At 43.7% G+C, this 12,564-nt stretch overlaps 1 protein-coding gene across 2 annotated transcripts in view; it reads right to left on the reverse strand.

Annotated features, from left to right (window-relative positions):
* CCDC158 (coiled-coil domain containing 158) overlaps positions 1-11,464 on the reverse strand; it is a gene marked incomplete at its 5' end in the record, with an annotated part of 87,960 nt that extends 76,496 nt beyond the window's left edge. For both annotated transcript variants that reach the window (XM_080831143.1, XM_080831142.1), the window contains 2 exons: positions 5,495-5,712; positions 11,395-11,464. In XM_080831143.1, coding sequence (XP_080687269.1) covers positions 5,495-5,712; positions 11,395-11,464 — 288 coding nt within the window. The remainder of the gene's footprint in view (positions 1-5,494; positions 5,713-11,394) is intronic.
* Between the last annotated feature and the right edge of the window lie 1,100 nt (positions 11,465-12,564).

Raw genomic sequence — 12,564 nt, forward strand, 5'->3', positions numbered from 1 at the left:
TAAAGAATGAATGGGTCAACCAGGAAATTATAGAAGAATTTAGAAAATTCATGGAAACAAATGAAAATGAAAACACAACTGTTCAAAATCTTTGGGACACAGCAAAGGCAGTCCTGAGAGGAAAGTGTACAGTGATTTGAGCCTTTCTCAAGAAACAAGAAAGTTCTCAAATACACAACATAACACTACACCTAAAGGAGCTGGGGAAAGAAGAGCAAATAAAGCCCAAACCCATCAGGAGAAGAGAAATAATAAAAATCAGAGCAGAAGTCAATAAAACAGAAACCAAAAAATAGTAGAACAGATCAATGAAACTAGGAGCCGGTTCTTTGAAAGAGTAAGATTAATAAACCCCTGGCCAGACTTATCAAAAAGAAAAGAGAAAGGACCCAAATTAATAAAATCATGAATGAAAGAGGAGAGACCACAACCAACACCAAAGAAATACAAACAATTATAAGAACATATTATGAGCAACTATACGCCAGCAAATTTGACAATCTGGAAGAAATTCTTAGAGACATATAAACTACCACAACTGAACCAGGAAGAAATAGAAAACCTGAACAGACCCATAACCAGTAAGGCAATTGAAGCAGTCATCAAAAATCTCCCAAAACACAAGAGGCTTGCGCCAGACAGCTTCCCAGGGGAATTCTACCAAACATTTAAAGAAGAATTAGTACCCATTCTCCTGAAACTGTTCCAAAAATAGAAGTGGAAGGAAAGCTTCCAAACTCATTTCATGAGGCCAGCATCACCGTGATCCCCAAACCAGACAAAGACCCCATCAAAAAGGAGAATTTCAGACCAATATCCCTGATGAACAATAGGATCCAACAGTACATTAAAAGGATTAGTCACCACGACCAAGTGGGATTTATTCCTGGACTGCAAGGTTGGTTCAACATCTGCAAATCAATCAATGGGATACAGTACATTAATAAAAGAACAAGAATCATATGATACTCTCAATAGACACTGAAAAAACATTTGACAAAGTACAGCATCCTTTCTTGATCAAAACTCTTCATAGTGTAGGGATAGAGGATACATATCTCAATATCATCAAATTCATCTATGAAAAACCCACAGCAAATATCATTCTCAATAGAGAAAAGATCTCAGCTTTTTCCCTAAGGTCAGGAACATGGCAGGACTGTCCACTATCACCACTGCTATTCAACATAGTACTGGAAGTCCTAGCTTCAGCAATCGACAACAAAAAGAAATAAAAGGCATCCAAATCAGCAAAGAAGTAGTCAAACTCTCACTCTTTGCAGACGATATGATACTTTATGTGGAAAACCCAAAGCCTCCACTCCAAACTGCTAGAACTCATACAGGAATTCAGGAAAGTGTCAGGATATAAAATAAATGCCCTGAAATCAGCTGCATTTCTATGCACCAACAGCAAGACAGAAGAAAGAGAACCTAAGGAGTCAATCCCATTTACAATTGCATCCAAAACCATAAGATATCTAAGAATAAATCTAAGCAAAGAGGCAAAGAATCTGTACTCAGAAAACTATAAAGTACTCATGAAAGCAATTGAGGAAGCACAAAGAAATGGAAAAACGTTCCATGCTTGTGGATTGGAAGAACAGATATTGTGAAAATGTCTATGCTACCTAAAGCAATCTACACATTTAATGTAATCCCTATGAAGATATCGTCAATTTTTTTCAAAGAAATGGAACAAATAATCCTAAAATTTATATGGAACCAGAAAAGACCCCGAATAGCCAGAGGAATGTTGAAAAAGAAAGCCAAAGTTGGTGGCATCACAATTCCAGACTTCAAGCTCTATTACAAAGCTGTCATCATCAAGACAGTATGGTTCTGGCACAAAAACAGACACACAGACCAATGGAACAGAATAGAGAGCCCAGAAAGACAGTCTCTTCAACAAGTGGTGTTAGGAAAATTGGACAGCCGCATGCAGAAGAATGAAACTGGACCATTTCCTTACACCACACACAAAAATAGACTCAAAATGGATGAAAGACCTCAATGTGAGACAGGAATCCACCAAAATCCATGAGCAGAACACAGGCAGCAAACTCTTCGACCTCAGCCACAGCAACTTCTTCCTAGAAACATCGCCAAAGGCAGGGGAAGCAAGGGCGAAAATGAACTACTGGGACTTCATCGAGATCACAAGCTTTTGCACAGCAAAGCAAATAGTCAACAAAACCAAAAGACAACTGACAGAATGGGAGATGTTTGCAAATGACATATCTCATAAAGAGCTAGTATCCCAAATCTATAAAGAACTTATCATATTCCACACCCAAAGAACAAATAATCCAATCAAGAAATGGGAAGAGGACATGAGCAGACATTTCTGCAAAGAAGACACATGAAACAATGCTCAACATCACTATGCAAAGGAAAATACAAATGAAAACCAGAATGAGGTACCACTTCACACTAGTCAGAATGGCTAAAATTAACAAGTCAGGAAATGACAGATGTTGGAGAGGATGTGGAGAAAGGGGAACCCTCCTACACTGTTGGTGGGAATGCAAACTGGTGCAGCCATTCTGGAAAACAGCATGGACGTTCCTCAAAGAGTTGAAAATAGAGCTACCCTATGACCCAGCAATCGCACTACTAGGTATTTACCCTAAGGATACAAATGTAGTGATCCAAAGGGGCGCGTGCACCCAAATGTTTATAGCAGCAATGTCCATAGAGCCAAACTATGGAAAGAACTAGATGTCCATCAACAGATGAATGGATAAAGAAGATGTGGTATATATATACAATGGAATACTATGCAGCCATCAAAAAACCCCTGAAATCTTGCCATTTGCAATGACGTGGATGGAACTAATGGGTATTATGCTGAGTGAAATAAGTCAGTCAGAGAAAGACAAATATCAATGATCTCACTGATATGAGGAATTTGAAAAACAAGACAGAAGATCATAGGTGAAGGGAGGGAAAAATGAAACAAGATGAAACCGGAGAGGGAGACAAACCATAAGAGACTCTTAATCTCAGGAAACAAACTGAGGGTTGCCGGAGGGAAAGAGGGTGGGAGGGATGGAGTGGCTGGGGGATGGACATTGGGGAGGGTATGTGCTATGGTGAGTGCTGTGAATTGTGTAAGACTGATGAATCATAGACCTGCACCCCTGAAACAAATAATACATTATATGTTAATTTAAAAAAAAAGAATAAATGAGGTTTGGGGAACCTGGGTCTTTAGCATCTGATTCTTGATTTTGGCTCAGGTCATACTATCAGGGTTGTGAGATTAAGCCCCATGTCGGTTCTCAGTCATAGAACCTGCTCTATGAGAACAGATTCTAGAGAATCTATAGGTTCTCTCCCTCTCCCTCTCTTTAAAAGGAAGGAAGGAAGGGAGGAAGGAAAGAAGAAAGGGGGAGAGAGAATAAACGAGGTTTTGCCTCGTACCACTATGTAAAGGCGGCACACATATAGTTAGAAGCGACAGTGGGAGAAGAGTGAGTTTGGGGGAAGTTCATGTATCCCAGCAGGAAGGCTAAGTTGATAGAGCCTCAGAAACATTTCAAGTAGAAATGTCAAGTAGGTACATGGATATACTAAGTGGCGCAGAGCTAAGGTGAGAGGTCCGTACTAGAAATATAAGCTGAGCACGTACTGCCGTATAGATGGGAACAGAAGCCATGGGATCACTGTTGAGTGTTTTCAGATGGTTTTGTTGGAACAAGAAAATGAAGGCAAATCAGCTCAAGGAAGATCAAGAGTGTCTCCACGAGGAAAGAGTGCTTCAAGAGGCAGCAGATAACCACCCGAGTGAAATGCTGCTGGAAAGTCAAGTAAGAAAAGGAGCGTCAGCAGCAATTGGCTCTAGCGTCACTGCCTCCCCTACTGCAGCACAGATCTCACTGCTACTACCGGTGTCTGTTTAACTATCTCAGCCACGGACCGTACGTGTGTACGCAGACACGGCCACATCTTTTCCATCTTTGTACATCCAGCACCTAGCACACCTGTTACACAGGAGGTTCTTGCTAAATATTACAAGTCTCCAAACAGCCCTGTTATTTATGTAGACATGTAACACATATTTACTGGGAGCCAATCAAGCGTCAGATACTCTGCCAGAGGATGGACGGGGGAAATGAATTAAGACAGTTTCTTTCCCTCACTGGTGTCTCTGCATCATCCGTCCACCCACCCACCCTCCCCCTTCATGAGTGCACTTATCATGAGGAAGTATCACTGTTTATATACCAGATCCTCTTCAAGTCTACGAACCCCTTACGAGTCCTTCCTTATTCATCTCTGTATCGCTGCACATAATACAATAGTACATGATTTCAGCCCTTAATAAAGTTGTAGTTTTTCCCCTGAGTGTGCTTGTGCCGTCTGAATGAGGGAGAACAATTTGTTAATGAATGAATACAGCGACATGACCTAAATACTGCAGTAGACGTGCACACAGGCCGACAGCTGTGCAGAGGAGAACATTCCTAATGCTGTTTACAGCAAAGGACTCGGAGAAGCAAATGCTTGAGCTGAGTCTTGATGGATAATAAGAATTTGCCAGGCAGACATGGTAAAGAAGAGGAAATGGCCCGGGCAAAAGCATGAAGCCCTAGAACAGCACGCTGCCTCCAGGGACGCGCAAATAGCTTAACATTTGCAGTGGAGGGTGCCTTTGGGGAACAGGTAATAGATGAGGCTACAATGTGCAGAGAGGGGTTATATCATGAAAGGCTTTGTGTACAATGGTAAGTTTCACTTTAAGACCACAGACTCCTGGGACCCAGTTTACAACGGTAAATCTGGCTAAAGCTGGCTTTGTTCTACATAAGGTCCACTTAAAAATTTTTAGCAAATATAAAAAAAAATTAGCAAATAACGTCTATATATTATTTAGCTATTATGTATACACATATATCTAAAAACCTATCCCCACAACTGCTTTGTAAAGAAAACCAAGGTATCAGGGTGCCTGGGTGGCTCAGTTAAGTATCTGTCTTCAGCTCAGGTCATGATCTGGGGGTCCTGGGATCGGATTCCGTGTCGGGCTCCCTGCCGGGCAAGGAGTCTGCCTCTCCCTCTGCCCCTCCCCCATGCTTGTGCGCGCTCTCTCTCTCTCTCTCTCTCGTTATCTCTCAAATAAAGAAATAATCTTAAAAATTTTTGAAGAAAGGAAAACAAGGTAACATGATAGCAGGACAGCAGGCTGAACCAATTATTATAATTATAGATAAACATCATTAATTATAATATTTTGAACTATTCAAGTTTAATTAAAATTAGCCATGAAACCAAGGCATTCTATTAACAAAAGAAAAACAGGCATATAAACTTCATGCGTCCAATTTTTAATGCTGAAATAGAAGGCATAAGCCAAATTAATAAGTTTAACCAATAAATCTATCATTAAGTGTTTCTTTTAGTAGGTTTAGGTTCTGTTCCAAGGCAAGGTGCCTCATTGTCATTCCCAAATGGCATAAAGTACTAGAAGAAAAGAAAGAACGCAACTCACTTCATTCAGTCTTCTCTGCAGATCTTTGACTTGATGTGAATATTCTTCCAAAACACGTTCGATGTGTTCCTTTCCAGGGTACGGGATGACTTTTCTAGGAGAATCAAGTTCCACTTCATATTTGGGGAAAAAAGGAATTTGTGTCAATGTCCCAGCTGAAGACGTATTTTCAATGATTGTGCCACGAACAGATGACATAAAAAATGGACTTGAAGAACCTAAATATTAAAGAATGAATCAATCAACTTACGAATAAAATAGTTCTGTGGTAAACATTTTCCCCGGTGATTTCCTGAAGATGCTCCAGGTCTCAGGGGGAAAACAGACAAGTAAAGGACTGGGAAGAGCTGTGAGAGAGACAAGCACTAGGTAAAAAGGAGATCTGGGAGGAGGAGGGAGTTTTACTTGATAGCGATCAAGTGATACCCGAGTTGAATGAGCCTTGAAGTATATTAAGGACAAGAGGAAGGGCACTGCAGGCCGCGGGAGCACTGCAATGAACGGTGAGGAGGCTTGTGACAGCACAGATATTCCTCACAGGAAAGAAGTAGCCAGATACGAGAATGAAGATACAGGCCAGAGCACCAAGGACCTTGCGGTCATGCCGAGGAGCCTGACTTTCCTCTTGAAGCTTCGGGGAGTCATGAATGGATTTCAGAGTAAGACAGAAGTTCACTAGGTTCGTGGTCTGAAAAGGCTGTCCAGCCTCCGTGCGGAGAACGCTCTGCGTGGGGTTAAAACTGAGCGAGAGAATCAAGTCGGAGAAGGCTTTCATCGACGCAGGCAAGACACGGCAAGCGTCCACCCTAAAGCAGAGACAGTGGGGACAGACACAGGGTATGGACTTGAGACATGCATGTGGGAAGTAGGAGATGGGGGGTGTCGAAGAGCTCTCGGGGGTTTTGAGCTTCAACCTCCAAACGATGCTGCTGCTTTAGTGAGGTGAGGAGTCTGTGCTGCTTCGGAGCTAGGAGCTGGGAATTTGGGAACCATCAGCATCTGAATTCAGTGAATCCCTGAAGTCCCCGGGATCACGGGGCGGGGGTCGGGGGGCAGTGTATAAAGGGAAAACAGAGCACGAAGAAGAGTGCTCCAAGGAAACACCAGTATTTAAAGGGAAGACAAGGAAGCAAAGCCCAGGAAGAGCCGCTGAAGAACCACAAGGATATCAGAGAATTATGTTCCAGAAACCGAGTGACTGAGACAGTGTGAGATGAAAAGAGGCCTTCCCGTAAGCCGGCTGAGAAACCCCCCGGCGGAAAACACTTGCCACCTTTCATGTAAAGGAAGGAGGCCTCAGGGGGCACTGGGGAGGCTCAGTGAGTCAAGCATCTGCCTCTGGCTCAGGTCAAGATCCCAGAGGCCTGGGATCCAGATCGAGACCCACATCTGGCTCCCAGCTCGGTGCGGGGCCTGCCTCTCCCTCTCCTCCTCTGTCTGCCCCTCCTCTTCCCCCCTGCTCGTGCTTCGGTGCTCTCTCTTTCGATGACACAGATAAAATCAAGAAAGAAAGAAAGAAGGAAGGAAGGAGAGGAGGTCTCAAAGGTGACCCGAGAGTCCAGAAAAAGGCACCAAGAACGACGGGGAGTTATTCGCAGGCCTGAGCGCTGATCCGGGAGCGGTCAACCTGTGCTCAGCTGGATTTCAGAACTGGGACGGAGCGTGCGCCTCCTGTTGTCCCCGCGTGGCACGGTCTGACAGATGCGGGTCCGCCGCTGGACGTCGCCTGTCACGGGTCTTCGGATGAAGAACTCGACTCAGGGAGCTGTACAACTGGGAAGCTTCATCCGAACCTGAATCTAATTTCAACAGGGATAGTCTGACCTTTGAATGGATGGAAGCTGTAAGGGGATGAGACCGCTGGGGGCCTTGGTGGGAGAGAGAGAATGTACTTTGCATGTGAGAGAAAAGGAAGTAATTTGTGACCAGACGGCAGACTGTGGTGCTTTGACAATATGTCTATAAATGCTTTGATAGTTGTCCCTTGAAGAGGCAGAGGTTAACATCCCTCCTCTGCGTAAGACAGGAGAAATGAGAGTGAACGTGTTAAGCACACGCACACTTGTGTCGGGGAGGGGCGGCCGTTGCTTACCTTTGCAGAAAGAAACACTGGAAGGTTAAAACAGAACAGACATAGAGAAATAGGAAATATAGAAATAGAAATAAAACAATGAAACACAGAAAATGGTTATCTCCAGGGGTACAGGGAGGGGCAGAAACGGAGTGGAAGGGAGAGGGATGGCAGCGAAACTACTGAATGTGCCTTTTCGCTAAGTTTTTACTTTTGAGCCAGGTATGTGTTACATACACTCAAAAGATAAAATGAAGTTGAATACTAACAGAAAGAAGCCTTATAGTAAATCTGTAACATGCCACAGAGAAAAACCGTTCCTTCAAATAACTTTAGAACATAGTACTCTGTGTGGGCTTGGAGAGCCTCTCTTAGCCGCCAGCTGGTTCACGGTGGGAGCACAGCTGTAATTCTGAAACTCTTTTGTATGGACCGTGGAAGAGAGAAAATGAACAAATATGCTGAGTGTTTTGGAAACTAGAATTTCACGGTAGGGGAGATGCAGACATGGAATGAGGGAAGACGCGGAAGAACTCCGTGGTACTGGATTTGAATCCGAGTTATCCATGTGAATTCAAGATTTAAAAAAAAAGAAAATCTATTTTGAAACTTTATCCACTGAACATTCCAGACAAAAATGATACTTCAGTAGCAATAGACACATGAGATTCTGGATTATTATTCCCTACTGAAAGGCACCAGGGCTCCCTAGAGAAATGGCTCATTCCAGGCCTGGGGGAAGAAGTCACACCCAGTGTGAGCCGGGGCCATTCTGATGTGCCAGAAAGCAAGGAAGGGGGTCCTGTTCTAAAGCGACAGGAACCAGCTGAAAAGGACTGGCCAAACATGATACAATTGAGAATCAAAAACAATAGTGGCAGCAACGCATTATAGCACTTTGAACAAAGGACAATCTCTGTACGGATCAACGGCAATAATAATGAAAGGAAAGCTCCTCTTTCCTGAGGAATGTCAGCTAATGACTATGGTAAAATTAGAAAATCAACAATGTAATCATTGCTTCGGGCAAGAATCTTCAATTGATACCAAGACCATTGGATGAAAAGCTATTTAGTACTAGGATATTCACAAACTCTTGCCAAATGAGTTTAACCTGAGTCTAAACATGAGAAACAATCAGAAAAATCTAAAATGTTGGATACTCTATAACACAGCTAGTCCAGCCTCCTAAAGCCTATGCCACGAGAAACAACAAAGGAGCAAGGATGGAGAACAACCACTAAATACAATCCATGATCTCTGGTATTGTTAAACACACACACACACACACACACACACACACACTAAGGAAGACTTTTTATGAGGACAACTGGGTAAATTTTAATAAGATTGCAAATCAGATGACATCGCACTGATAGTGATTTTCTGAGATACAGTAATGTGGTGACGTAGGAAATCATCCTTATCTAAGGAGATGCATGTTCAGATTTTGCGGCAAGAATCGTGATGCCTTCAATTTCAGGTAAGTGAAACATACACTGTACGTACAGAGATACAGCAAATATAAAAATGTTGACAATTGCTGCACCAAGTCTAAGGTATTCAATGCACTATTTTTTAATAGCTTAAAAAAATTCACAACAAAATGTTGGGGGGATAAGAGGTCACTGAACTTGGTGAAAAAGGGAAATTTAGTCCCATTGGCCAGGGTGCTTTCGTTGGAGCACTGGACTCAAAAGCCAGAGGCAGTAGTTTGCAGAACGGATGGATGGACGTTAGATGCCCTTAAGAAAGTAGGGAACAATGTTATCTGAAAGTGAGAAAGAAGTGGTAGGGTATGGGACCTAAGAATGGCATAATTTTGAAATAAGTATTGTGGGAAATTGGAGAGGGAACTGCCTAAGATCGTGAGTCTCCTCTAGCAGCATCAAGGATAGAGATGAGATGGGAGACTATGGCTGTGAAGTGGCAAACTGTTGGAAAATCCACAATTTGTATATTTTCTCTAGCAGAATCTTCCAGAAACCCAGTAGGAAAATGGAGAATAAGAGAAAGAGGAAGTTGGAGAGACTGGCAAGTAGCTGGCTGAAATAATGAATGATACAAAAAAGAAAGTGAGGACAAGAAGAGGTTTTAATTTAGGAGAAAATGGCAGAATCTAGAGCAGTTGTTCTCAACACTCTTTGGAAATCAGTGTCAACTGGGGAGCCTTAAAAAATAATAATAATAATCCAGTGGTACCTAAGCCCCATTCCAGACTTACTGAATCAGAATCTCTAGGTGTGGTTCTAAGCCATGTAAGTGTTTAAAACCTCAAAAAGGGATTCTGACACGGAGCCATGGTTGAGAATCACTCCTTCCATGGGGCAGAAGAGCAGGTGCTCTAGGAGTAAGGGAGGGACAGGGCTAGAAGAAAGGAGGTTGGATTTCAGAAGTCTAACAGTTCTTGGTAATAAGATCCAAGTAAGAGAAGTGGGTGTGGCTAGAGTCAATGTCATGTGAGAAGAACTAAAAAGGTCAAGAAACTCTAAGATGGGTCATTAATGAGGACGGTGATATCCTGGGATGATGAAGTGCCTGAGGAGGGAGAGACAACCCAGGAGCTAAGGGCTGCTGCCCCGATGAGTATGAGGGACAGCGTGTGGGGGGAGGTGGGGGAGTGGAACTGGGCGGGGAAGGTGGGCACAGCAGCATGGAGGGGACAGAGGCATCTCAGGACAGTATAAGCATCCTAAAAAGCTAAGACTTCTCAAAATAACTGCTGAAATAAAAGTGTTTAAGCAGACCAGTAAGACAACAGATCTGCAATTGAGAATAAACTTTGGGTGCGTTCCTTTAAATGGGAGAGAGGCAGGGAAAGCAATCGGAGTGCGCAGGCCACTTGCCTGCCTGCCAGACGCTCCACCCACTAGCGCCCCCCCCCCCCCCCCCCCCCCCCCCGTCCTGCTGTGTGCCGCAGAGAGCTACTTTTCCCAGGCTCCCTTCCCACCTCCTCTCCTGGGACATCACCTCACGGCCCTGCTGGGAAGATCCAGAGGCTGCAGGACGGAGAAACTGCCACCACTCCCTCTCACAGCCTCAGCTGGGCTTCTGGCCGTGAGTGGGCTTCTGCTCCCTACCGCCCCCCACCCCCCCCCCCGCTCCCCCCAGTCCCCTCTCCCCGCAGCCCTGCTGCAGGTGTGAGCTCTCGCTTTCCTGCCCTCCCGACACTTCCTCTTCTCATTGTCCTTCTAGCCCAGGGCTGGTAGCAGCTCCCTGCAGCTGTGCCTGCCTGGCCTGCCTCTTCCTCTATGACGCTTCTCAGCAAGGTCAACACCAACTCCTTCCCAGTTCCCCGCACCGTTCTGCCTGTCTACCGCACCCGCACCTGTTACCGTTTTCCTGCCCGCTACCCCTGGCCTTGGACTGAGATGGGTTGGGGCGGAGGGGAAGGGGCCAGAACCAGGTCAGGAGAGGCGGAAAGGGAAGAGTGGACTCGAGAGCCGGCGCCTCCACCCGAAGGAGCGCGCCCGACGGGATGGGGTGGGGAGTGGAAAAAGGGTCAAATTGACGCAGGAATCGGGCTTCGAGTGGACTGGGGAAGAGAAGGCGTTAGGGAAACATGGGACACGTTGTAGTCCTTCAACATGGAAACAATTTTTAGACCAAAAAAGTAATGTAAACATTTGCTAAAAAAACAGATATGCCATTTTTAAAAGACTAAACCGTTTCTTCCTCAAAAAGTAGAATTTTCAACAATAAACATTCATGACCACCATCTGTGCCCTACAGTTAAAACCAAAATATACTAAAAAACAGCAGCCTGAAAAAATATTATGAACGCTGTTTAATTCCAATTTTCCCAGTTTGTTTGATAAAGAACACGTACCTCCATTGGATGTGACACCACTGCTTGATAAAAGATCTTCATTATTTGATTCACCGGCTTTGGGTTCCATATTAAATATTGCTACCTCTTCTTAGAGAATCTTGAAATATGAGTGCTTCCCTGTTCAATTCTTCTGTTTCTTATCTATAAAAGACAGGGGTTCGATCTTTATTAATAAGGTATTATGAGAACAAAATTCACTGAAGGAGAACTGACTTCGTTCCTATTTCAAATTTAGTAATAACTCTTCGCCAGAAAAATATTTATACAGAAATATTTTATCACTACAGAAAATTAATGAGTGAATAGAATCTTATTGTAGAAACTGTTGCTTTTAATATCTAAGTAGCTTACTGAAGACAACCTGAAAATCAAAAACTAATTCTTTAATTACAATGGTGATTAGCACTCTGGTTACACTGTCAAATAATGGTAGAAAATATCTCCTTAGTGAAAAGTCACAATCAGTAAAAAAAAAAAAAGTAAAAAAAAAATAAGTAAAAATAAATCACAAATCAGAAAATTGGAAATCATTACTAAAAGCTGAAAAACTTCTTTAATATCAAACAGTGCTCATAATTTTAGATTAGGCCAAGAGGACTCCTGGGTTTGGAGAATGATGGTGGTGGCCTGATTCTAATCTCACCCCTCATCCTCTGAAAACAACTACAAAACCAGGGCGCCTGGGTGGCTCAGTCGTTGAGTGTCTGCCTTCAGCTCAGGTTGTGATCCCAGGGTCCTGGGATCGAGTCCTGTGTGGGCTCCCTGCTCAGTTGGGAGTCTGCTTCTCCCTCCGCCCCTCGTGCCCCTGGTCATGATTGCTCTCTTTCTTTCTCTGGCAAAAATAAATAAATAAAATCTTAAAAAAAAAAACCTATAAAATCAGTAAGGAGAACGAACAAATAAAAGCACATGGGCTCTATGCCTTCAGCATCCTTAGATGACAGGATACTACAACCTTCAAATTATGTGTTAGCAAAGGCAAAATGTGTTCCCAGATTGCTCCTACTGTCCACCCGCCAGCCCTGTGGGCATGCAGGTGTGGAGAATGGGAGAGGCGAGTCTGGAAAACTGAAAAGGAACAGAGGAGAACAGAGGGCTGAAAGAAGCACAGGCTTATGCACCCCAGAAAGCGAGCAGGAAAAGCCCAGATGTTAGGCTCAGTTGCGA

The sequence above is a fragment of the Martes martes genome (assembly GCF_963455335.1).
Source record: "Martes martes genome assembly, chromosome: 2".
NCBI lineage: Eukaryota > Metazoa > Chordata > Mammalia > Carnivora > Mustelidae > Martes > Martes martes.